The sequence below is a fragment of the Tamandua tetradactyla genome, chromosome 16, assembly GCF_023851605.1.
Source record: "Tamandua tetradactyla isolate mTamTet1 chromosome 16, mTamTet1.pri, whole genome shotgun sequence".
Classification (NCBI taxonomy): Eukaryota; Metazoa; Chordata; class Mammalia; order Pilosa; family Myrmecophagidae; genus Tamandua; species Tamandua tetradactyla.
This window is the reverse complement of record NC_135342.1, coordinates 21,589,663-21,614,701: the sequence shown is the minus strand read 5'-3', so window position 1 is coordinate 21,614,701 and position 25,039 is coordinate 21,589,663. Positions and strand designations below refer to the sequence as shown.

The following is a 25,039-nucleotide window of genomic DNA, read 5'->3' as shown; positions in this document are numbered from 1 at the left end:
GGCCTCTACCCACCTGCCCCCCACGACCCCACAGCCACTTCCAGAGAGTTTACTACAAAAATAAAATGATGGAAACAAGAGTGCGATGTGGGGCACCCAGTGTCACGAGTGTCCGAGGGGGCTTGGGGGCGGGAGTCGCAAGGCGGGGAAGACATCTCACACCCGCCTCACACCGTGGGGCTTTGGCAGTGATTGTAGAGAGTAAAGGAAAGAGCCAAGAACTGGAGAAAGACGGCAAATGCAGAGGGCGGCGGCTGGAAGGCCAGGGTCGCCCCACCCCCCACAAACACACGCCTCGTCTTAGATAATATATATTAAAAAATAAACCTCCAAATCAGGATATAAAAACAGAACAAAGGCACTTGGGGGTGGAGGGGTGGCCCCTCCTCCAGGCAATACTGAGATAGCCTGGGAAGTGGAGGTCGCGGCAGTGCCCCCCCGATGAAGCCCTGAGTCCCCCGAGCAGGAGGCGAGAGGGAGAGAAGGCTGAAGGCAGCGCAGGGTGGGGGACACGGTGGCCCCAGTGGCCCGTCCCTCTCCTCAGGCCCTTGGGATGTAGACACGCTGCGGCAGCTGTGTGGGCACAGGGAGGGGCGGCCCCACACGTCTCTCCCCCATTCCTCTTCCTTCTGGCAAGAGGCCTGGGGTGGGGTGGGTGGCGGGATGTAAGAGAAGAAGGGAGACAGCCTGAGAGAGAGGTAGAGAAAGGGAATGTGGGGGAAGAATGGGAAAGAGAAATGGAGGGAGAGAGAGAGGGCTGAAGAGAAGGTGGAGAGAAAGGGAGTGAGAGGAAGTAGAAAAGAGCCCAAGAAAGTGAAAGTAACAGAGGCAGAGTAGAGATGGAGGGGCAGGAGGAAGAAGTGGGGAGATTTCCAAAGACAGAGGCAGAGGGAGAGAAATGGGGGGGGGGGGGGGGTTGTGGCAAGGGGAGCGCCTGAGGCACCCACCATGGCCCTCCTCTCTGGGTGGAGTCCCCAGCAACGCCCCCCTAACCCCCCACTCACCTGCCTGAGTCAGGGAGCCTCAGGTGCAGCCAGGCTGGGGGGCAGAGCTACTCCCGAGTTGAGACAGGAGGAGTCGCAGGCGACAAAATTCCTCCTCCATCTCCTGGGGGGGGGGGGGCGTGTGTCAGTGCGAGCCCCCCCAGCCCCACTGTGCCAACCCCCTCAGAGTGGCCCCTCCCCCGCCACCACCTCCAGCTGCTTCATGGCCTCCTCCAGGCTGAGCAGCTTCTCCTGAATTTCCTGGGTGTGCGCTGGGCTCCGGGGGCCGCCCCCTGGGACCCCATCTCCTTCGCGGGGAGGTCCTGCCCCACTGTCTTCCTCCGCAGGAACCAGGAGCTGCTTCAGGGACAGCACTGGCCGGAGGCAAGGGGGATAGCATCAGGAGGAGCAGGGCAGTTAGGCTGGGGGATCTGGAAGGGATGGGGACCGGCTAGGAAAGGGGCTGGAGGGCTGGATGTGGGGGTGGACCTGAGGCCAGGCTGAGGCCGGTGAGGGTGGTGGCTGGGGCGGGGGAAAGGGTTGCAGAGGTGAGGCGGAGGATGGGAGTGGGGCAGGGCCGCAAGGCACAGGAAGGCTGGGGTGAGGTGGACCCAACACAGGGAAATCCTGTATTCAGGGTCAAGGAACAGGGATTCGGGGGCACTGAGGCTAGGGACAGCAGGTTGGGAGACCCTTTAGCATGGGCTTTGTGGATCTGAACGTTTATGACAGTCTTCAGGTAGCAGGGCATAAAGCGAGTGGGAAGGGGGTGCCTTTTTCTAGTTCACCCCAAGGCACTGCCTGGGTGGGAGGTGCCCTGGAGGCCAGGCCCCAGTACCTTTTTGGAGGGCCGTGGCAGCGAGCTGGCCCTCGGGGCCGGGTCTGCAGAAGGGCAGGAGGTCATTGAGGAGTCTCTCGGTGCGGCCTGAGGCAGGGGGGGAGTCAGGGGGGTAGGCTCAGGCCCTGTGGGCTTGCTGTGGATGCCTTCTGACCCCCAGGACCGCAGCCCCCTGCCCCCATCTCACCGTCAGCAGGTGGCATCTCTTGGCCACCGTTGCCATTCTCAGAGCTGCTGAGCAGGGGCTCGCGGGAGCTGGGGAGAGGAAGTGCTGGGTGACCCCACACCCTGGCCCCAGGGGGCTTGCGTGGGGAGACAGAAAGGGCAGCGGAGAGATGTGGAAATGGAGAAGGCAAGGCTGGGGGTCAGGGAGGCTCCAGACAACAGAGGATGGGGGCCAAGAGATGGGAGAACAGGTGGCCATGGCGGGGAGAGGACACCCCCCCCCAGAGACAGGGCTGGGCCCGAGTGCTGGGACAGGACCCCTGCTCCCTCGCTGCCCTCTCACCTGCTGGGGCTGGGCCGGGCCTTGGGGCGGGAGGTGGGGGCAGGGACCTTCAGGGATCCAGCGGTCTCAGTGATGAGGGAGCACCAGCTGGGGAGACAGGCCAGGCCCTGGCAGTCAGCACCCCCATCCCTGAACCTCTCCCCCTACCCCCGGACTGATCCCGGGACCCAGGGCCTCCTCCCCTACCCCACGCTCAGAACCCGGACCCCCTCACTTCTTCCGCTCTGACACCGTCTGAGCCACCAGCTCATATATCTGGGCTTCCTGGTCCCAGGAGAAAATGACATAGAAGGCTTTGTGATCTGCAAGGGGAGGAAGATGGGCTGAGTCAGGGTCACACTGATGGGGGCGGATGCTGGGGACAGCCCCACATGCCCTCCCCTCACACCCCCTTATCTAACCAAGCTCCCAGGGGCTCTACCTGCAAAAGCCCCAGGGGCTCTGCTCTCTGCCTCTCTGCCCGCGCCCTGCTCCCCTACAATCTACCCCCCATGGCGGCCGGAAGCGTCTTTTCCAAACACCTGTCAGAGCAGCTCCCTCCTCTGGGCAGGACCCTCAGGCAGGTTCCACCGGGGCCCTGGGTGACCGGCCCTGGCCACCCCATCATCTGTGCCCCGGGGTGTCTCCTTGGCCCTCAGACACCCCCCCCGCCCCCGCTCACCGGTGGCCACCTCGCGGGTCATGGCTGAGGTGAGCCTCAGCACCGGCCGCAGCATGGTCTTGCCGTCGGGCGTGGGCGTCAGCGTGCGGCTGTGCGACTTGAGCAGTAGCCGCTCGTCCTGGCGCTGCAGCAGCAGCAGCAGGTCGTCCAGCAGCAGCACGTGGACCTCTGTGTGTGTGTGTCGGGGGGGTCCTCAGCGCCCGTGGGGGCCCGCACCACCCCACCTACCCCGCCCTGCACCGCCGGGGCGCTTACCCACGGCCTTGTCCTTCGTCACCCGCCACGTGAGCGGGCCCTCGTGGACCAGCTTCTTCTTGGTGATGTCCAGGTTCTGGGGGTGGGAAAGGGGCGGGTAGACGAGAGCGGGGGGGGGGGGGGGGGGACGGACGGACTGTGCATGGGGAGGGATGGCGCTCAGCTAGGGACGGGGTGGGGGTCGGAGCCAAGGGACTGTTCTGGCTCCCTGAGTACCTCAGCAGTTTGGCATGGCCCAGATCAGAGAATCCCCAGGACAGTCGGTCAGGGAGGGGCAGGGAGGGCCGGGGAGGGCCGGGGAGGACCCACCTTGAACTCGCTCAGCATGGGGTCGCTGCTCTGCCGTAAGTGGGACAGGTCCAGGCGCCGCTGATAATCCTTGAGCCGCTGGACCAGGCACGGGAGTGTTAGGGGGTCAAGCCGAGAACTAGACCCAACCACCAGTGACACCAAGGGCCGGGCCCGACCCCTGGCCACACGGTGCTCGCTGCCCAAGTTCTCACCAGCAAATCCTCCATGTCACGCACAGCCTGGTTCACGTGGTGCAGAATTTCCCTGCAGCACTCAGCCGCCCGCTCCACCTTCTCCCGCTCCGGGGGCTCTTCTGAGGGAGAGAGAGAGAAGAGCCGCCGTGCGCCCAGCCCCGGCCAGGAAGGGTGGGCCGAGGCCCAGTGGGGCGGGGCCCTGGGTACCTGTGTTCTGCCCGATGCTCTGGAGGAGTAGGGGGTACTTGGTCAGACGCTGCATCTCCGTGGGGATCATGTCCTTCAGCTGCAGGCGGCGGCACCGTGGGCGGCTCTCGGCCTCCTGAGGAGACAGCTCGGCTGAGGAGGCTGAAGCCTCGGGCCTGCCTTGGGGGACTGGGACTCCGACTCTCTCCCAGGAGTCAGTCCTCCAGGCCCCACAACCCTGGGACCCCTAAGTCCACTCTTCTCCCCTGGACCCTGGAGTCCAGACCCCCAGCCCCACCTGCACGAAGGCACAGAAGCGGGGCTCCTTGCGCTGTTTGGCTTTGAGCTGCTCTAAGGCAAACGACTGGCGGCTGCAGAAGCGGGAGGAGATTTTCTGGAACCAGGAGCCCTCTGCACCATCAAACTAAAGCGAGATTCAGGCCAGGGAGGGCATCTCAGGGGGGACTGGCAAGAGCAGGGTCAACTGTGGGGTGGAAGCCTAGAGCGTGAGGACAGGGCTGGGGGGCTGGGGCTGGGAGTCCTGACCCCCAGGTCTTGAGAGGAGGGGGAGCAGGCTAAAGACCCTGCCTCCCCGGGTGTGGGCAGGAGGGGCAGGAGGTGGGCTGGGCTCCCTCACCCGGGCCAGCAGCACGTCACCGATCTCCTCGATGAGGTAGCCGCTGTCCTGCCGGCGCTTCATCAGGCTGTCCAGGAACAGGGCTGGGGTGGGGGGAGGGGGTGCTTCGTCAGGGAGCTGAAGGGAGTTGGACAGCAGGCATGCCTGTCTGATCCTTGGGGCCAATGGCCTTGGGATTCCCCCCCACCCCGTCCCAAACAATGGGAGCTCCAGTGGCCCAGGGTGCGGCTGTCCCCTGGAGTGTGGCGGATGCCAGAACAGAGGCTGCCTGCGGTGGGCGCTTAGAGAGGAAGCCCTATGAGTGACTGCGAGGAGCCAGAGGAGGGGGCAGCAGTGGGGCATGGGGGGGCTGTAGCCCCGCACTCACAATGCACCTCGATGAGCTCATCCAGGCTTGGGAAGATGTTCTGCAACTCCTCCAGCGGGAAGAAGCCCCCCTCAGCCATGGGCTGGTAGAAGAGGTCGTGCAGGACCCGCAGCATACGCACGTGGGCTGCCTCTGTCACCAGCAGCTCTGGGGGTGGGGGGGGGACTGAGCAGGGGGCACTGCTGGAGGGGTGGTCGCAGAGGCAGGTGGGAGAGGGGTGGGAGGGGACAGGGCCAGGGCCGGTGGACTGAGGGAAATCTCTGGGCAGTCATTTGCCTCTTAAATAAGATGCTGAGGATGCCTCGACCTTCCCTCTCCCTTTTTGCCACAGCAGCTAGGGAGGTGGTCCGGTGCTCCCAGTTTGCCTGGGACTGAGAGGTCTGCTGAGGAGATGGGACTTAAAAGTGGAGTAACTGGGAAAACCAGGACAAGGTCACCGCCCCTCAGGCAGCAACCTTGCAGCTGTGTTAGCATCTCACTGCATCCATCATGCACCTGCTGATATCCCCAGATTCAGGGACTCCCGGGGGGGGTGGATGCATGAGTTCCAGGGTCCCCCAAAGTCCCTGAGACTAAACGTACTATTTCATGCATTGTGTATGTTTTCCTGGGGAGAGAACTAGAAACTGCTCTGCTGTCCAGTGCGGAAGCCACTAGCCCCATGACACTCTTTAATTTTAACTTACTAAAATTATATGAAGTCAGTCAGTTCTCCACTGTACATGCTATTGTACTCAACAGCCATGTGGCTAGTGGCTGTCACATCGAGCAGCCCAGCCACGGCCTATGCCCACCACTGTAGGAAGTTCTCTTCGACAGAGCTGCTTATGTTTTTATCATCTCCTCTGAAGGATCTCTGACTCACAGTATTCACCTACTGCCCTGAAAATTCTGCACGAGTACCTGCTTACTACTGCCACTAGAATATGTAATTAAGCATACAGACAACTTCCAAAAAGTTGTCTATTTCTGCCGCCACCTCCCACCCCTACACAAAACGGAATGTGTGCCCCTCACCCACCGACCAGAAGCCACCACTGTTAATATTGCGATGCATCTTCCCAGACTTTTCCCTGTGGGAATCTTTCTCCCCCTGAACTATTCAGATCTTACTAACGATAATAGGTCCTGCGAATATGCTCAACTCCATGCCCAGCTCTGGGCTAAAACCACTTCCCACGAACCATTCCATCTTCATGATGACCTTCTGAGGCAGGAACCCTTTTTACCCACATTTTCCAAATAAAGGCTTACATTCTAAAGACAATGTCCTACCCCATTTTTGGTCTTAGCATCCGGCTATTGTGCTGCACCACTAAAAATTCTTTGGCAATGTCACTTGGGAAGCTGCATAACATCCCATCCGGTGGCCAGTCTATAATTTACGTGACAAGCTGCCCTGAACTGAGAATGGGCTGCCTTCAAGTTCTCCTTATAAATAACACAGAGATGAACATCTCCCTGGGTTTCTCTGCCTTTGCCAGGGCTGGGTCGAGTCCAGGGCCACGCGGAGGATGGGGGTGGGGTGGGCGCCAGGACTCACCACTTATGACCTCCTGCCGCTTCACCTGGCTCTTGTGCAGGCTGAGCAGGGTGCCTGGGGGGACTAGCTCCCGCCAGCCGGGGGGCTCTTCTGGTTCCAGTTCTAGTCCTGACCTCCCCGGCTCCCCGTCATCTCCAGGCTCGGGGCTGTGGGACACAGGCCATGTTAGGGCCACAGCTCGGGGAGTTCCAAAGAGGAGCCTTTGACTCCTTGGTGTCCAACCCCACTCTGTGGCTCGGTGGCCTTGGCATTCGGTGCTCAGGTGGAGGAGGCCCCTTCTGCAGACCCACCCCCAGATCTCTGTGACGGAAGCTTCCCACCCAGCCCTCTCCTCCTCCAAAGCCCGGGAGCCCAGCTGGTCCTCAGTGACCTTTGCATCTGATGCCCAGGTCTCTGGGACTCTGCCAACTCCCCTCCCCGCGCCCCTGAACCCCTGACTCTCTGGGCTGCCTCCGGTGGATGGGGCGGTGGGGAGATGACGTACGTGGCTCGTCGGGCAGGGCCAAGCACGGCCGCGGTGGAGCTGGGGTCCATATCCACGTCGCTCCGGGAGCGGCCCCCACCCCGGCCCTTAGCCCCGAGGCTGCCCCGGGAAGGCCGGCGGCGGTCATTCACCCGCAGGCTCTCTGAGCGCCCCAGACGCCCCGACAGCCTGGACCCCAAGGCCAAGGACAGAGTCAGGCAGAGGCCAGGACAGAGACAAAGAGAGACCAGGACAAGGACAGAGATGAGGAGAGACCAGGACAGGGACAGAGATGGGGAGAGACCAGGACAGGGACAGGAAGGGGATGGGACCAGGACTGGGACAGGGACAAGGATGGGGAGGGACCAGGACAGGGACAAGGAGAGACCAGGACAAGAACAGAGATGAGGAGGGTCCAGGACAGGACAGGGACAGGGATGGGGAGTGGCCAGGACAGAGATCAAACATGCAACAGAAGAGAGAGGAGAGAGTTAGAGGAGTGGTGAGATTTAGGGGTGGTTGGGGTGGTGGGGGGAGGAGTTTTCAGGTGGGGTACTGAAATTTGGGGGAAAAGGGGAGGAGAACCCAGTGTGGCACTCAGGTTGACCCCCTCCCTTCCCTGAGGTGGGGGATGGGGCAGAGAGGGGAGTTGCAGCGTAAGGATTGATACTTAGCTCTTCGACTGGGAGGTGGTGTCCCACCCACCCTTCACGGGGGTGAAGGAGAGGGGTGGCCCATGGGGAGGGGGAGGGGCTGGGAGAAATGGGGGAGGGGCTAGCCCTCCCCCCACCCAGGGCCCAGGCACCCACCTCTTCCACTTTCTGGGGAGAGAGGGGCACAGGGTCAAACGTGGGCCAGATGGAACCCAGCCCACCTCCCCACACCCCGCAAAGGGTCCCCAAAGCAGCGGCACAAGGACAGGCAGGGGGCAAAGCCTGCCCCCCCAACTGGGAGGGGGACAGGGCCCCCGGGGCATGGAGCACAAAGGGAGGGTTGGAGGGTGGAGGGAGGGCACCGGGAGGCAGGAGCGAGGCAGGAGGGATGGGGAGAAAGAGAAGGAAGGAAGAAGGGATGAAAAGGGGAAAGGAGAGGAGAGAGAAGGGGGCAGGAGAAGGGGAAGAAAATTGGTCAGAGAGAAAAAGGAGAGAAAAGGAATGAAGCAGAGGAAAAGGGAGAAGAATTAGTGAAAAACAAAGGAGAAGGAGGAGGGGAAAAAAGAGAAGGGGAAAAGGGAGGAAGGTGAGAAAAAGAAAAAAGGGGAAAAGGAGGAAAAGAAGGGAGAGGAGGAGGAATACCCAAAGAAAAGTGGAAGCTGGATGGAGAAAGGAGGCAATGGCACAGTGGAGACAGCAGGGGATAGGCAGGTGCAGATGGCAGCAGCAACTCCCCTCCCCCATCCCATCCCCACCCCAGGTCCTACACTGCCCAGCCCCCCTCACCCCACCCTGGGCACCTCTCCGTGTCAGCACCCTCTTCAGTGTTCTCTGGGGACACGGGGGGCTCCAGGCTTGCCAGGCCCTGCGGGGGCGGGTCCCCCAGTTCCAGTGGAGGTTCAGCACCTACAGGGAAAGGGGGTACAGGGCAAGGCTGATGGAAGCCTTGCAAGGCGACACCCCCATACTGTGGAATGAGGGTGCTAAAGCCAGCCAGTGCCCAGCAGACACCTCAAGGCTCGTCTACACGTCAACAGGGAGATAGACAGATGGAAACACCTCTGGGAACAGTGCCGAGGCCCGATGGGTGGAAGAGGGTCCCCAACCTGCTCGCCTACCCCCCAGACGGCAGCTGCCCCGAGCAGGGGGACAGGACTGAACGCTCTGTGTCTGGTGCCTCCCCATCCCCCTAACTGTGACCATGTGGGGAAGAGGACCCCATTTAGGGATGAGGAGACCGAGGCTCGGAACGGGGAGGAGCTGGCAGACATCACAGCACAAGCGAGAGCAGGGCTCCAACTGGACCCCAGAGCTGACAAGGGGCTTTCTGAACCCCAAGGGACTGAAAGACACAAAGTCCTAAGGACAGTGGGAAACGAAGGTAATGGCCCTGGCGGGCTCGCCCTCTGAGGAGGCCCAGAAAGCAGGGTAGAGGGCGGCAGGCAGTGCACTCAGAGGGTTCTGGGAAATGAAGCCGTGGGGGCCGACGTGGGGGGGGAAACGAGGCACACGGAAGAGCCCGGGAGGAAAGTCCCGGGAAAGGGTAAGGAGAGTGGCTGCCGAGAATGAAGGGGAGATCTTGCTGGGGAAAGGCTGGCTTGCATCTGAGGGGCGCCTCTGGGTGCTAGGGCAGCTGCCCCGGGCCCTCACAGAGCTCCCAGCCAGGAAACCCGCACCTGGCTCCCGGTCTGGGCCGTCCCCGGACAGAGGATGCAGGGAGACCCCAGGGGTGTCCTGCCCAGGGGTCCTGACGCTCCGGTCGCGAGAGGGCGCTGCCAGGCCTCCCTTCCGTTCTGTAGGGCCCGGCTTCTCAGCTGGAGGGATGCAAAGGGGAGAAGGAGGCAGTGAGAGGCCAGGGGCACCAACACCTGAGGGTCTTAGAGGCTGTGTCCAGGCCCTCCCCTCTGCCCCCATCCCTCCTCCCTCGGGACCCGGAGTCCCCCACCCCTTCCCTATCCCCTTCCCCCCCAGGCCCAGTAATACCCCAGCCCCAGCCACTCCTCCCCCAGGGCCCAGGATGGGTGCTGTGGCTTCAGGGCCATTACCATCCGCCTCCACTTTGAGGTGTCGGAAGTCCGGAGCTGAAACAGAAGCGGGTGGGGGGTGAGGTGGGGGGGGCTGGAGTGGGGAAGGCAGGGTGGGCACTGCCCGGGACGCCTTACCCTGGGGCTCCGCTCGGTTCCAGCGGGCGGCATCCAGGATGCTGCTCAGTCCTTTCTTGGTCTTGGGAGGCTCATCTGACCGCCGGTTCCCCATCACCTGTGGGAGGATGGCGGGAAGGGGGGAGCTGAGCATTTCTGAGACACCCCTCAAAGCACAATCTGTGCCCAGTGTCACGTGGGTTCCCAGAGGGAGGTCACTGGGGAGGAAAGGGCCGGGGGTGGGCATGCAGGGAAGCACCTTCTTCCGGAAGAAGTTCCTCCCAGACTTCTTGTCCCCACTCTTGGTCCGTACCCCAAGGTGGCGCATGTATAGGGTGATGGCGCTGACCACAGCGGCACTGTGGAGAGAGGATGGTGAGGGCGTGAGACACGCGCACACACGCACACACACACACACACACACACACATGCTCACACAGACCCACACTCACTACACAGGCACGTGCAACGACGTGAATGCACCCAGACACACAGGCAGAGGCCCCAGACTGACCCCCGTCCACATCTGCTGCCCACCCCGATAGTTTCCTGTCCAGGCTCTGAGGCAAGAGGAGAGGATTCAAAGGACAGGGGCCAGGGACACTGCCCCAGCCTCAGGAGCCAGGACCCCTCCTCCCTCAGACCCAGGGGATTAAACCCCTCTCCCCACCATTCTCTCTGCTTCCATCACCTTTTTTCTTCATCGGTGGAGATGGTATGTCTGCAGAGAGAAGAGAAAAGGTCGTGACAATTGGGCTACACTCGGGTCCCTGTCTACCCACTACCAATCTCCAGGCAGCTGTCCCCTTAGGGGTGAAGGATGGTGGGGAGTGAAAGCAGCCGGCACAGGGAGCGGGCGGAGAGGCAGAGGGCGGAGACTCCAGAAGCAATCAGGAAGGACACCCAGAAGGAAGGAGGGGGTCCTCGCATCCAGTGGAGATGGGAGTTCCAAGGAGAGGACCCAGGCATCAGGACTGAACAAAGAGCTGTGGGTGGGACCCAGAAACGGGCAGAGAACCCCCAAAGTTGGGATGAACTCAAATGCCAGCACCAGGGAACCAGAAGCAGAAGAGGGAGCCCAGAAACGAGCTGGAACAGGCCAGAGGCAGCAGAGGCAGCCCCCGTGCTTGGGGAGGGGGCGGCCCACTCACTGCATCTCCTCCAGGGTGGTCAGCAGCCGCTCGGCCACGTGCCGCTCGCGGGCCTCGAAGCAGGCGCGGTCCCGCCCAACCCAGATCTCCAGCTGGGCCAGGTCCGGCTCCCAGGGCGTCATGCCCATGAGCCGCTTGGAGCGGAAGTCCTCCAGCTGCCGGCCAACGGCCGCCTGCTGGCTCTGAACCACCTCCTGCACGAAGCGCCGCTGGACGTCCTCGGAGATGAGGTCGGGCCGCGTGCGGTCTGCAGGGACGCGGGGGCTGGGGTCAGGTCCCTGGGCCCCGGCTCCCTCTCTGCTTGGACCACGGTCCCAACCCACCCTTGGGTTCTCAGGCTGGCGCCACCCAGAAGGGGTGAGTGACTCTCCATGGTCCAAGCGGGGGCCATGGGGGGCTGTGGGCTCCCTCCTTGGGCCCTCCTGGGAAACGCGGTCCCAACGAGAAACCTGTCCCTCCACCCAAGTTGCCCTTAGCCTCTGCTTACCAAGTTCAAAAGCGACGCTGGGAGGGACTGGCACCCGCAGAACCTGCCCAGCAGAGAGATGGGAGTGAAGGGGAGGAGGGGACGGTGTGCTGGGGAGGACCGGGACGGGTGGGGGGCTGCCCAGGGGGAAGCGTGGTGGGGAGGATAGTCTGAGGGGAGGGGGCTGGGGGTGCCAGTGGGGCTCAGGCTGGCAAAAGATCTCCCAAGGCCAGGCCGCCCCCCTCCCGCTGGCCTCAGCTGGGTGGAGGCTGGGAGGCACAGGGGGCTGTCCAGGGCCAGGCGGAGGGCAGGGGCTCCTGAGAGATGTCTCACCGCAGTCTTCTCCAGGAAGCTGTGGTAGAAGTCGAGGAAGGCCTTCTTGGCCTCCTTGGGGCCCAGGCTGCCCAGCATGTCGGCATGTAGGCAGCAGAGCTGGGGGAAACACACAGTGTGACCACTCCACCCCCCACCCTACCCAAACCATAACCCCTTTGGGAAGCCTCGGGCTTCTCAGCCTCCCTCAAAGGCCACTTCCTCTGGGAAGTACTCCCTGATCACCCCACTATCTGCTGCCTACCAAAAATGCCCTCAGCCTTTCCCAGAGCCTCCCCGAGGCCACAGGAGCCCTAATTTTCTATCCTGTGAGATGGTTCTTCCTTCTTCCTCTTCAGCCTATACTGAGAGGGCTGAGCAGATACCACATGCCTTTCTAAACTCTTTACAGGCATTAACCTGTTTAATCACAAGAGCTACTGTTATCCACTTTACGAAGGAGGAAATCAAGGCACCGAGTGGTTAAGAAGCTTGCTTCAAGCTACCCGGCCAGTCAGTAGCAGAGCTGGGAATCAAATCTAGGTGGCCTGTCCCCACTAAACTCCACTGCCTGGAAAGACTGAGATCAACCTGGGGGTGGGGGATGGGGTGAGAGGCCAGGGAGAAGCTGACTCATCTGTGTCCCAGACACGACCCAGTGCATGGAAGGGGCTCAGTAAATTAAGAGCTGGGCCGGTGGGGCTCATGGATTCATCCACTGAACATTTTCTGAGGCCACCTGTGTGCCAGCTCCACACTGGGGGATGCTGGCAACACAACCTGGGCTCCTGGGGGTTCCTGGTAAGGGACATGGTCGGGGTGTGCTAAGCATTTGCCCCGAAGGGGGTGGGACTCGGTGTCTCCGTTTTAAACAGTGTTAACAATTCTATATCCAATCCCCCTCTATGCATATATGCACACACACACGCACGCACAATAAAGCAAAACTGCAAGAGCTGTGACGTCAGCAGCCCAGGAGACCACAGCTATCTCTGGGCTGCTCCCCCTAGCCAAAGAGGCGAGAGAGCGGCATGAGGACAAATCTCCCAATGCTGGAGGTCAATCTGGTCACCTCAGGCCAGGCTTGGCCCTCTCTAGGCCTCAGTTTCCCCATCTGTAAAAGAACATGGGGGTCAGCACATCCCCAGGCTGAGTTCTAGGAACTGGATGTCTTGAGCTCTAGAAACCACAAGGCTCCCAAAGGGACCCCTTGCTCAGAGGGCCAGAACACCGAGGCAGCAGGGGAGTGGCTGGCACTCTCCTGGAGAGAATAAGGATGGGGGAGATGCTGGCAACTTTCCTTTTTCCTGCCAATTTCTGAAGCAGGATGACCAGTCTCCTGCCCTTCCATCTATGCACCGTGCTTTTGGCATTTCCGTCTATCTCCTTGCTTTCTGGAGGCATCTGCTAAGCATTCCCAGTACAGCACTGTGCTCTGGACACTCACCAGCTGGTGGACTGTGCTGGGCTACACTGGGTCTTCTTGGGGTGGGACCCTCATCTACAGGTGCCCCCTCCCTGCCAGCCAGGTACCAAGCGCCATCTGAGCCTTGGGGTTTCTAGAACTCAAGAACTCCCGATCCCGGAACTCAGCTGGGAGATGTGCTAGAATTGCTCATTTTCTTCCTTCCTAAATACCAGAGTTTTCTAGACCCTGCAGGAGTTTCTGGACAGCACAGTTCTGCAGCCATATCTCCTAGGCACCTGCTGCCTGCTGCCAGAGGCTTTTGAATGGTTAATTATATTCTTTGTGCCTCTTGGGCTGCTTGAAGTGGGTTTCCTGGTTTCTGGATCAGGGTCTGCCAAGCCACTGAGATTCAGGATGGTGACAAGGCTCTCCCAAGCACAGCCCCAGGGATGGGCTGGCGGCCCCTGCCAGGAAGGCCATGCAGAGAAGGGCTGCGGTCTCCTCCAGAGCCCGTCATCGCTGGGTGGCACAGCCACGGCCACGGGAGGGGATGGAGGGGGTGTGTGGACTCTGCTCTGCATGGCTGGATTCCTTTGCTCCCCGTGTAGCCTTGCTCTGTATACTTTGCTGGCTGGCACCCACTATTCCCTGAATGCACGTGGGGCGCCACAACCTTCTCTGGGTCACACAGCATGCTTTCTGACTCTTGTCTTTCTAGACCTCACCCTGTGCTTTCTGGACAGGGGTCTTGTTTTCTAGACCCTCCCAGCTTGAGCTCACTGAACGCGGTGGGCCTGGCCCAGCCCCCAGACCTCCCTGTGCCCACCAGGCCCCATCCTCACCAGGGGTCCCGGCTCGAACTGCAGGGCCACGTGTTGCAGGAGGGCCAGGAGATGCGCCGGGCGTCGCTTCACCTGCTCCAGACTCTGGAACTGGCTGTTTTGCTCCTCTGCGTTCTGGGGTGGGGTGGGGTGGGGGTTAGTAGAACAGGGAGAGGAAGAGGGGCCTTGGGCCTTCCCCGGTCCCCAGCACTACCTAAGAGATCTAAGCTGGGGGAGATAACCAGGGAGGTGAGGTGTCTATGCTGTAATAATGGTAGAATGGAAGAGTCAAGGTTATGATGGTGCGGGGAGAAGGGATGGGATCTGTGCTGCTGCAGGGAAGGGCAGAAGAAAACTGGGCTTAGAGTAAATGGGGTAGGAGTCTGTGAGAATTGGGGACCATCAACGATGGGGTGGGGGAAATGAGGAAGGAGGCACAGGGACAGTGGGAGAGACCTGAGGAGAACTGGATCTGAAGTTGGGGTTCAGTTTGGAGAGGGCACCCCAGGGAGCCGGAGACAGCAGTTTCCCAGCCTGTCTTCTACTCACCGTCTCCAGCTCATCCTCAAAATCCTCGTCCTCAGCTCCAATGATGCTGACAGGCACTAGGCCAGGTCGGGGGGTCCCTGGGGCCTGTGGACGAGAGGGGTGGCCTCAGCCCCCAGGGTTCCACACGGCCCAGCCTCCCCCCACCCCATGCTGCTCTCTTCACTCACCGCCCCTCGAGCGGCGTCTTCCGCCTCCATGGGCTCCACAGAGCTGGGGGGAGAGGGGGGGGCCGCGGTTGGGTGGTGGGAGAGGAGGGACAGGCCCCCGTTACTCACAGATTCCTGGCCCAGGTGTGAAGGTGAGTAAACAGCCTCCCCCGTGGAGCCTCTGCAGCTCAATGGGGCCTCTGTGTGGCCACAAAGAGCCCTTGAGAGACCAGCCAGAGAGGCGGGAGCCCAAGGATGGGTGGGGTGGGGGTGAGGGGGGTAGGGTGTAGGGAGGAGCTAGAGGCCCAGGAGCCTGGGTCCTTGAGCGGGTTGGGTCTGTGAGCCTGCAATCTTGGGTCCCTACTGGAGGAGGGGACCGAGGCCTGGACTCTTGGGGCTGGGACCAGGGTTCCTGGGTCCGAGGGGAAGAGGGGTTGGGGGCTGGTTTCTCAGGGACCAGGGCCTGGAGGCAAGCAGCACTGAGAAGGCTAAAGAGGAGGTAAGAGGGAGAAAACTGGGGTGTGGGGGGCTCCCCGCCGATGAGAGATAGGCTTGGGGCAGGATGTTGCCTCTGAACCCACCAGCCCCACTTCCTGTGGCAGGAAATCACAATGGCAAATCCTCCAACCCCCAACTCTCTCCCCACAAGAAAACAAAACTGTGAACCCTCCTCCCTCAGACACCAGAAGTTCCAGAACACTGAAGTTCTTCTTTGCCTCAGGGACCCCTCATCTTCCCCACGTCCAGTCCCAGAAAATTAGGGAGGGGTCCTGAGGCCTCATTCCGAGGTGGATCTTCCTGCATGCTGTCTGGCCATCTGTCCTCTTCCTGGAATCTGCTGCGTGTCTCTGCTTCTCTTTTCCCCATTTCCTGGTATCTTCTCTTTCCCCTCTTCCAGACCGGTTTCTTTTCCCACTGGCCCTGCCTCCCCATCCATCTCTCTGGTCCTGGCTTCCCAGCCCTGCTCTTGGCAGACCCCATCCACACCTCTCTGAGGCGCGTTCTCTCGCCTCTCCCTCCTGTTCTCTCCCCAGTTCTCGCTGTCTCCCATTTCTGTCTCCCCTTGAATCTCCATCTGTCCCCTGACATCCTCTGCTTCCTTAATTTGTCTGACTAATGCCATGGGAGCCCGTGTCAGGCAGGGCGGAGATGTGGGAACAGGGGTGGGGTGGACCAAGGGGGGAGGGGCACCCCCAAGTCCCAAACTATTTATAACTAGTCACTGGAGACCCACCCTTCTCCCTCTTCCATGGGCCTCCTCCCTAGCGCCCAATAAATAGTAGCTAAGATTTAGACTGTGATTATTAAGCAATGATGCCTTCTGGAGTATCCAAAGTTAGCCTATGGCTTCACCAGGACAGGCATCATTTGATTCTCTTCAGTCAAGTTATTGGCTCAATATCCAGGCATAGGTCACTTAAGGCTTGAACACTGTTAAACGGGCACAAAAATAAATGTGTAAACCAAGGCACAACTGTCATCCTCCCCATCATGCTATGGCTCTGAGAGCTAGACATACACTGCCCCGCCCACATGCTGTACGTAGCTCGAAGTCCTTCTCCTGTATTAACCGTTTCACCCTCACAACCACCAGCACCCAAAAGCAGTTATGATCCTATCTGAGATGGGAAAACCGTCATTGGGCCACTGGCTGCAGCTTCTGGGCCAGACAACATTGCCATGGGATATGGAAAGTCTTTGCTCAGCCCACTTAGGGATAGGAAGGCTCCAAAGCAGCAGGAGGACCCCAAGGGGGGAAGGAGTGGATGCACAATATCTGAGCCACTGATTGGTACCAGGCCCCAATTCAGGTACTCAATACCTATTATCTCTTTATTCCAGAAATTCAAGTACTCGACACCTATTATCTCTTTATTCTAGAAAGGACAGAGAATTATAGGTTGAAGCTGTTAGAGGACAGATGCACCTACAGGCATCTGACAGGGACTGGGGCACAGCCAAGCGGATGCTGCATGTTTGGGGGCTCTGGAAGGTCAGGCACGTTTAGATCCATAGGGATGAGGTAGGGGTGGGGATGGTGGTCCTACAGCAAAGTGAGGACTGATGGGGGACAACATGGAACCTGGGTTCTCTGCAGGAGCCAGTGTCTATAGGATATTGAGATGACCCATGTGGTTATGTGTCCTGTCAGAGATGGGAAAATCATCACTGGGCCACCAGCTGTGGCTTCTGGGCTGGACAACATTGCCATGGGACCTGGAGCATTCTTGCTCAGACCACTAAGGACTAACTGTCCAAAATATGGGGTGGTGGGGACAGGGTGTCAAAGTAAGACTATAGGGAGCCCTGAATTTATAAGGGCCCCAGATTATATTTGATATCTATAGCAGTGGTTCTCAACTTGGGACGATTTTGCCTGCCAGGGGATTCTGGGCAATGTTTGGAGACATTTTTGATTGTCAATAACTCAGTGGGGAGAGGAAGGTACATGTGTGCTACTGGCATCTAGTGGGTAGAGGCGAGGGATGCTGCTAAACTTCTTAAAACGTAGTCCCCCGCCACCAAGAATAAACGGACCCCAAAGGTCAACAGTGCTAAGGTTGAGAAACTAGTCTATTGTCAACGGACAGGGCCTGGGACACAGCAGAGGGGGCACCTGTGTGCCTGGGGCTCTGGGCAGGTCAGGGCTGACTTAAAAGATCCATAGGGGTGGGGGCTCTAGAGCAAAGCAGGCTCACATAGGGGACCTCATAGAGACTTGGGTTTTATGTGGGGCTCAGGGTCTGTAAGATATGGAGCAAGTGACCCAGAGTTTCCAGGATCTTTGGGAGCTTTAAAGAACCCAAAATACAGAAGAGTCAAGGTGAGTCTATAAGGAATAAGGGGCCTTTGGAATGTATAAAGCCCTAAGATTCTATCTGACACATGGTGGGTCTACAGGAATCCGGGGATCATTTTGGGTTATAATTCTGTGGTTGAAATAGCCAGTCTACTGGACCTCTGGAGAGTTAAAGGGCACAGAATTCTAAACGGGCAAGTGATGCATCCAGAGATCGAGGGTCAATTGGGCCCAGATTCTAAGGGATGCTATTGATCTATGAGGGATCCTAACGTCTACCAGAAGCCGGGTCTCCATGGGGGGCTAGCAGGTACCGGAGGGTCTGTAAGACCTTGTAATCTATACGGAACGTGGCAGGTCTATGCCAGCCTCAAATCTTACAGGGGACGTGGCTGGTCTACTTGAGCCCTAAATCCTCTAAGAGACGTGGCGGTGTGAGCGGCTGGGGCATGCCGGGGTAAACGTACGGAACAGGGCTCTGATGTCCGCCGGAGACCGCTCCCCTCACCTGCTCGGAGTCGGAGAAGAAGCCGCCGCAGCTGCCTGAACCGAAGACTCCGCGCGCCGGCTCCAGGATTCCCCCCACCCCTGCCGCCGAGCCGCTCTAGCCGTCCCACAGGCCGCCTTTGCGCCCAGCTCCACTCCTCCCGACAGCCGTTCTAGCCCAGGTCCTGCTTAGCTCCTGCCCCTGCGACTCCACTCCTCCCGCCGGCCGCTCTAGCTCTCCACTGCGCCACGCTGGCCAGATAGGGCCACTCTGGCACGTCTTGGAGGGTTGGCGTTTCCGTATCTCGACTGCTCGCGTCACTCACCCGAGCCCCGCCCCCTTGCCAGAGGTGCGGATGGTTTCAGCCCGCGGGGTTGGAGCGCAGAGATCTCAGATTTCCTCGGCCTCTCCCCTTGGACTGGGGCTCCCCGACCTATCCTGCCTCCCCACTCGAGGACCACCTGAATTCCCGACGCCAGTACATCAATCCACCCCCACCCAGCTTTCCACTGGGGCTAGCAAGCAAAAATCCTGTTCTGACCCACCTTTGCCCATACCTTTATTACCAGGAAAAAAAAGTTATCACTTCTTTCCAGGCCTCAGTCTTCTCATCTGCGCATTGGGGGAAGGTCCCTGGCTGTCTCCTCTCTACCTATCTCCTAGAGTATAATTAACGACCCAGAAAAGAGCTCTCCAAAAACGCTTTCAAAAGCTTCACGGCGGCCTCTGGGTGCTATTATTGTTTTTCTTTATTAGGTGACCCTAAAGCATTCGGGGCTGGGGTGTGTGGGGGATGGGAAACGCTAAGCAGAAGGTACCTGCAAGTTCAAACCCCAACTCAACACGGTCTCAGGATGTGTGCGTCCTGGGGCGTGTCGGTTCTGCTCCCTGGGCCTCAGTTTCCCCACCCGTACAATAGGGGCGCTCATCCGTCCTTCACCTGACAGCTGAGGCCTTGACCCCGACCCTGCATCCCTCATCCCCACCCAGTGGGCACTGGGCAAGTAGTAGTTCCCCTCCCTTTGACCCTTTTGACAGGTGGGGAAACTGAGGCCCAGGGACGGGCGGCCTCTGGCTCCGTGGAGCCCTGAGGAACCGCGCCCTAGCCCCCCTCCCCACTTCCCCCTGCAGCGGAGGGGAGGGAGGCCGGGCGGGGCCGGGGACGGTGTACCTGGGGTCCGGCGGGGAGGTGACCGGCGGGGCGCCCGAGGTGGGGCTCGGCGATCCCGGGCCCTGCGTCCCGGCTCCCGCTTCCTGGCTCTGGCGGGGCAGGAAGTTGGGGCGTCTTTTCCGGAGGCCCCCGCCCCGCCGCCCCTCCCCGCTTCCTGCCCGTGCCCCGCGCCCGCCCGGCACCTCCGCTTCCTTCCCCTTCTCGCCGCCCCCCGGGGCCCTCCCCCGCGCTCCGCCCTGGGCCCCGCCCGCCTGCCAGCGGTTGTGTCTGTCTGGCCGTCTGGCCGGCCGCCGGGCGCGGCCTCCAGGTCCTCGTGTCTCTCGCCTAGGGGTCCGCCGGCCTGTCACCGGGGGTGGGAGGGGGTGAGAGGGGGCGAGAGAGTCGCCCCGCGCCGGCCTCGGGCTGAGCAGTGGCCTCCCTGGGTGCCGTCGGTGTCGCTCCGGTCCACAGCCCCGGGCTCCGCGCCTCCCTCTTTCTCGTCTTCTCTGTACATTTGTGTCCGTGTCTCTCCCTGTGTCTCTGCCCCACCCCGCGCCCCTCTGGGACTCTGTCTTTCTGTCTCTTTGTCTCCCTGCTCTCCCTGGTCTCTGCGTCACCCAAAGCACCCTCCTCCTCTGTCCCTTCTCCCTCAGGGTCTTTCTCTTTCCATCTCTCCCTCTTACTGGCCGAGTTTTTCTGCATCTCCATCCTCAGTCTGTCATTTCCGGAGTGTTTCTTTTCCTCAGGGTGTTGGTGGGTCTGTCTCTCCATGTCCATTCATCTCACGCCCCATTCTTTCCTTTCTTATCTCTTCGTGCTGTCTGTCTGTCTCTGTGCTACTGTTTCTCTGTCTCCTTGGTCCTTTCTTTCTCTTGCTCTGTCTCTCCCTGTCTTCAGTCCCTCGGGACCTCGTGTCCCTCTTGTCACTGCCCCTGAGTCTCCCTACCACCTCCACGACTCCCCAGAACCCTCTTCTGCAGGTCCCCCCAAGGTGAAAACGTGTGGCTGCAGTTGAGGAATTTGGTACTAGGCCCACAAGACGGTTCAGCGTGTTTGCTTAGCTGCGCACAAATATGGTAGCCTTGCCTTGCAGCGCCCCCTAAGTCCCTCCCTGCACATGGCCTGGGGTGGGACTTTAGAGGAGGACAAACCACCCCTCTCCAAGGCACTTCCTGTTTCTCTTAGTGGGTAACTAAGCTTGCCTACCTGCTTCCAGGTGTCAGGGGTGGGGAGGAGAGGGCTGGGGCCGGGACCCCTGGGTCTGAGGGAGGAAGGGGCCGGGGGCTGGACCCTTGAGACTGAGGGAGGAGGGGTGGTCCAGTGCCCATGAGATCCATGACTCCTGCCAAGGTCTGCAGTTGGAAAGGATTTATTATCACTAAGTAGCCATGACAGAGCAGTGGGTGGGGGTGACACTAACGAGGCTGCTACAATCAGCTCCCCCTGAGGCAGCGATTAAAGGCTCATTACCCGCCGGGGAGCCTGGGAAAGGAGGCAGAGGAAGGGGGGTGAGTTAAAGGTGTGTGGTGGGAATGAGGACAGTCTGCAGGAAAGGAGAGTCGACCACCCCACTGAGGGAAGGGTCTAGACACTGAGGAGTCCAAAGAGACCTAGGAGGGAGGACACCTCAAGGAGCAAGACGACACAGGAGCTCCCCGGAAGACGATGGAAATACACAAACGTTCCAGGTGGAAAGGCACTGACATGGGGAGCGCTGAAGGCAGGAGCGGCCCTCTGGGGTCACGGCTTCTCCAGCTGGACATCTCCAACGTGGAGGCTGCCCACGTCCTGGTAGGTCCCCTGGAGGCCCCTGGAGATGTCTTCATACATGGAACAGTCATCGAGGTTCAGGCCCTGGGGTGGAAGCGTGGCGTTGAGCACCGAGGTCCCTGCTCTGGCCAGCCCCAGGGAGCAGCCCTGTGCAGAGCCCCCCAACGCACCTGCCCCTACCCTGACCCCACCCTCCAGTCACCTCATAAAGATTTTCATCTTCATAGTCATCCTGGATGTCCACCCCGAACTTCTCGTTCTGCCACCGTTTCTGTCAGGGAATGGGGGGCTCAGTAAGCAGAGGAGGAGGCGGATATATTCTCAGCACCTCCTGGATGCGTGGAGGTGTTCTGAGTGCTTCCCTTTAGAGGAGGGGAAACTGAGGCCCAGACAGGGTGAGGATCACACCCAAGGCCACACACTGGGAGAGGATGTGGACTTTTTGGCTCTCTCCGTGGCCATTTTATTCTCATGAGCAGCAACACAATAAGACGGGGGTGGGGGTGAGGGGGTACTTGTGGCCTGTGGAGAGCCTGGGAGAAGTCGAGCCCCCCAGCCCCCATCTTCCCCAGCTTTGGCATGGGGGAGGTGGTCTGTAGCTTTCCTGGATGGGGACTGGAGGAGGATGAGACCCACTGGGTGGGTGAGGCAGAGTGCTGCACCCCTGGGATTTTGGGGAGTGAGAACCCTGGAGAAGGGGGATGTGGACACTTGGGGGGTAGGAGAGAGTGAGACACCCCTCGGGTGTGGGGTGGGGAGAGAGGGAGACACCCTGAGCAGGGGGATGGGTAAGGACACCCCGCCCGTGCCTGGCACCATTTCAAGTCCACACTAACTGAACCCCCGAGGCCGCAGTGAGGAGAGTGCTGGCGCTCTCCCCTTTCAGACAGGGCGTCTCGCTCTTGGGGTCCCCGGGGGCTCACCCGGAACAGGAGCAGCGTCCCAGGCACCACTGCGCAGAACAGCAGGATGATCCCCTCGGCCGTGATGATGCGGTTCTTGGTGCCCTCCGCCATGGCCAAGAAGGGTCTGGGGAGGGGCTCTGCGCAGAGGGGGTGCCACTCAGCGCCCCGGCCCTGCTGCCCTCCCCAGCCTCCCGCCCACCCCTGCCCGGCCCCGCCCGCCCAGGGCCCCGGCCTGGGGCACTCACTGCGCACGCGGAGGTAGGTGCCGCAGGAGTTCATGTGTGTTTTGTTGTTTTCCTGGACCCTGCACTGGTACATGCCGCTGTGGCTCTTGTTCACCTGTGAGATGGTGAGCTCGCCTCTAGGGCCCTCACCCATGCCCATGAACCTGGAGGGCCACGTGTGGTTGCTTTGGAGGATGAACCACCAGGTGACAGTGGTGCTGCTGCTGCTGCTGCTGCCGTTGTACAGGCACAGCAGGCGGGCCTCATCCCCCACGTTCACCGTCACCGACGGGGGGCCCGAGTCCACCCACAGGGCCTGGCACCAGGGGCCTGCGGAGAGGTGGGGGGTCAGGGCCCGGGGAGGGGCACTCAGGCCCCAGCCTTGGCCCCTGGGGCTGCAGCAGGCCTGGGTGTGGACACCCCTAGGGGAGGAGAGTCAGGGTACCTCTTGGCGGGGAGGGGGAGACACCAATGTGGGAGAAGTGGGAGGCTACATGGTGGGGGGGCGGGGAGTGACGATGCCTCTGGGAGAGCAGAGTAAGGATGCACTTGGGGTGGTGGGGGGTGGGGGGAAAACCCCCAGGAGTCCCCAGTTGTCTCTCTACTGCAATCCCTTGACCCCTCCCGACACCCTCCTTGATACTTTGGCCTCACTGGACTCGCTGTCTTTGGAAATCTGGCTCCTTAGCGGTTGAAGTCCCTTTGCCCAGATAGCTTCTTCCAGAATCGCTTTGGCATTTACCTGTTCCTGGAGGCCCTTCCTGGTCCAGTTTCCTAGCCCCAGCCCCAGCCCACTCCTGCACCTGATGCTTCATTTTGTGTCATCTTTATAGAACCTTCTTCCCATTTTACAGGTCGGACTGCCAGGGCCCAGGGAGAGCAGGCTGTTTGCCCAGCGCCTCAGGGGCAGTGAGGGGTAGTACTGGGCTTCGAACGCCTTCTTGGGCCCTCCCTGCCTGGGGCTGAGGAGCCAGTCTTTGGGCCCTGCCTTGCCGTGTGACCCTGGGTCAGTCCTTTTTCCTCTGTACCTTGTATGTGTCAACCTGGGGGTCAGGGGTGAGTTCAGTCCTTTGCTGGGATGGGGGTTAGTGGAGGGGCTCAGCGGGCTGGTTGACATGAAGGAGACGGGATGGAGGGAGCTAGACTGGCTGCAGTGTCTGTGCAGGGCTCCCGGGGCCCCCAGCTCTCAGCCTCCCCTGGCCAGACCACACTGCCGCTCCCCCCCCACCCTGCGCCCCTGCCATCTGGAGGTGGGAGGAGGCCTGGGGAGGTGAGGAAGAGACAAGGAGGAAGAGGCAGTTAAAGGGACCAAGCAACATCATAGTCACGGGCTCTAGACTCAGACAGACGTGGGCTGCACTCCCTGCTCCCCCTGTGCAACCTGACCTTGGGCCAGTGACCTCCCGTCTTCTGAATTCCTCTAGAGGTCAGAGGAGGCTGTCACAGGTCACAGTCCCTGCCAGCTGGCCTCGGAGGGGAGGGGAAGGGAGGCGCTGATGACTCCCATCCTCCCACCTCCACCCCCAGCACTTAGAAGGGGTTCCCTACGGAAGGGGTGTCCAGTGTTCAAGGTGAAAGGGGAGAGAGCTTTCTGGCCGCTCCGAAGCTGAGGGCTGCCCCCCCCCCCCCCCCCCCCCCCCCCGTCTCCTTCCTGGCCCCAGCCCCAGGGTGGGGCTCTGATGAGAGACCTTACTTCCTTATTTTGGCCCTTGAGCATGAGAGAATGGGGAAGGTGTCTTTCGCTTCTGCCTCCCTCCATGGAGCTGCAGACACCCCTCAACTTTGCTGAGGCCTCTCCAGCCTCCCCTCAGCAACCCCTTACTGGCTAACTGACCCCACCCCCCGCCCCTGCCCCAAGTGTTGGACCGACAGATGCATTCCTCCAGGGGACTTCCCCAGCTGCCCGCTCCCACTTCGCTCTGCTCCTCCAGCCTTTCCCGGGGTTCACCTCTCCGCCGCCCCCCGGCACCTGCCCCTGGGCCACATACCCAGGCCAGTGGTAGAGAAGAGGAGGAGGACGCTGACAGGCAGAGCTCCAAGGATTCCTGGGCCCCCAGGCATCTTCCCCCAGTGGGTCGGTCGGTCTGGGTGGCAGCAGTCCTGGGGTACCAGATCCCACCCCAGCCCATGCCCCGCCCTACTTCCTGCCCAGCCCAGCCGGATTTGGGCTCCACTGGTCCCCAGGCCTGGGCCCTCTGGCTGCTGGGTCTGGGGCAGCCCCCGCCGCCGTCCGCCCGGGACACCATGCACCAGGGCTGCAAGTGGAGAGGAACCGCTCCCTGCACCTGGGGTGGCCACAATTCCCCCGAGAGGAGGCAGCCGGGGTGAGGGGAGAGGCCAAGTCAGGCCTGGCTCTTCTCTCCCCTGGTGAGCCGACGGAAGGGGACGGGAGGAGCCAGTTTCTGGTCTCTGCCACTCGGTGACCTGGCACGAACTTTGTCCTCTCTGTAGCCTCAGGGTCCTGGTTTCTTAGGGTTGAGGATGAGACCTTAAAGGGGCCGTGCCCATGCGCCCTGGCTTGCTGTAAATGATGGTCAGTGTAAGACAGGGTCTTACACTATGGGAAGCAGGACCCGCCCACTGCTCTGTCTGTCCTGGGGAGCCATGTCCCTGCTCTGAGCTTTGGCATTTGCAATCTGTGAACTGGGGATAAGAGCTCCCTGGCGCTGTGACATGAGATGGTCGTCCTGGCACTTTCATTTTGGCCTCCCCATCGTGGGGCCCAGTGGGCCATTTCCCATTGCACAGGAGGGCCTGGGAGGGAAGGAGGTCCAAAGCCCGTTTTGTGTGACTTCCAGGTTCTTTGGAGTGTGCGGTTTAGGCCACCTGGGGCGGCAACGAGGCCTGAGGGGCTGGTTTGAGGAATGACACCAGGTAGTTGGATCTTTCCTGAGCGGTTTTGGGATCCTCATGCACCCGTAAGGAGATGTGTAGAAGAAAATTCAACTCAGGGAAATGTTTGGGAGCCCAAACTAGGAAACAAGCTAAAAGCCTATTTACTGGAGAATGGACGCCCCAGCTGAGGACAGCCAGCCGCCCTGAGAGCCCCAGACAGCAAAGAAAAGGCAGTGCTTCCTGCGTCAACAGGGCAGCATCTCAGAAAAGAAGCAACGTGCGGAGGAAGAAAAAA

The 25,039-nt window shown here is 60.6% G+C and overlaps 2 protein-coding genes across 6 annotated transcripts; both read right to left on the bottom strand.

Moving 5' to 3' along the window:
- Window positions 1–428: 428 nt before the first annotated feature.
- ARHGEF1 (Rho guanine nucleotide exchange factor 1) lies at window positions 429–19,214 on the bottom strand. Of its 5 annotated transcripts, none has more exons than XM_077131647.1 (31): window positions 19,032–19,214; window positions 14,595–14,637; window positions 14,428–14,511; window positions 13,900–14,013; window positions 11,671–11,769; window positions 11,359–11,401; window positions 10,872–11,118; window positions 10,412–10,441; window positions 9,980–10,079; window positions 9,742–9,838; window positions 9,625–9,660; window positions 9,256–9,393; window positions 8,380–8,485; window positions 7,736–7,747; window positions 6,948–7,115; window positions 6,464–6,609; window positions 4,921–5,067; window positions 4,554–4,636; window positions 4,215–4,340; window positions 3,938–4,052; window positions 3,749–3,849; window positions 3,555–3,632; window positions 3,246–3,321; window positions 2,991–3,158; window positions 2,544–2,631; window positions 2,330–2,416; window positions 2,009–2,076; window positions 1,822–1,908; window positions 1,194–1,357; window positions 1,005–1,107; window positions 429–687 (listed from the first exon to the last, which is right to left on the bottom strand). In XM_077131647.1, the coding sequence occupies exons 2-30, from the start codon at window positions 14,622–14,624 to the stop codon at window positions 1,024–1,026; spliced, it is 2,922 nt and encodes a 973-aa protein (XP_076987762.1). In that variant the 5' UTR covers window positions 14,625–14,637; window positions 19,032–19,214; the 3' UTR covers window positions 429–687; window positions 1,005–1,023. The 5 variants fall into 5 exon arrangements, with proteins under 5 accessions (XP_076987762.1, XP_076987761.1, XP_076987764.1 ...); XM_077131646.1 differs by having other exon boundaries at window positions 429–641; XM_077131649.1 differs by having other exon boundaries at window positions 429–646; window positions 1,014–1,107.
- Window positions 19,215–20,363: 1,149 nt separating this feature from the next.
- CD79A (CD79a molecule) lies at window positions 20,364–24,034 on the bottom strand. The gene is made up of 5 exons (XM_077131645.1): window positions 23,898–24,034; window positions 21,931–22,239; window positions 21,704–21,822; window positions 20,983–21,051; window positions 20,364–20,864 (listed from the first exon to the last, which is right to left on the bottom strand). The coding sequence occupies exons 1-5, from the start codon at window positions 23,968–23,970 to the stop codon at window positions 20,751–20,753; spliced, it is 684 nt and encodes a 227-aa protein (XP_076987760.1). The 5' UTR covers window positions 23,971–24,034; the 3' UTR covers window positions 20,364–20,750.
- Between the last annotated feature and the right edge of the window lie 1,005 nt (window positions 24,035–25,039).

What these genes read in the sequence shown, in the direction of transcription:
- ARHGEF1 (XM_077131647.1), bottom strand. Translation starts at nt 14,624, where the DNA reads ATGGAGGCGGAAGACGCCGCTCGAGGGGCG. An exon ending in GAGCATCGGGCAGAACACAG is followed by an intron (nt 3,850 to 3,937) that starts GTACCCAGGGCC and finishes TCTCTCCCTCAG; the next exon opens with AAGAGCCCCCGGAGCGGGAG. An exon ending in AGGCCATGAAGCAGCTGGAG is followed by an intron (nt 1,108 to 1,193) that starts GTGGTGGCGGGG and finishes CCCCCCCCCCAG; the next exon opens with GAGATGGAGGAGGAATTTTG.
- CD79A (XM_077131645.1), bottom strand. Translation starts at nt 23,970, where the DNA reads ATGCCTGGGGGCCCAGGAATCCTTGGAGCTCTGCCTGTCAGCGTCCTC. An exon ending in CTTCTCTACCACTGGCCTGG is followed by an intron (nt 22,240 to 23,897) that starts GTATGTGGCCCA and finishes ACCTCTCCGCAG; the next exon opens with GCCCCTGGTGCCAGGCCCTG. An exon ending in GGACGCTGCTCCTGTTCCGG is followed by an intron (nt 21,052 to 21,703) that starts GTGAGCCCCCGG and finishes ATTCCCTGACAG; the next exon opens with AAACGGTGGCAGAACGAGAA.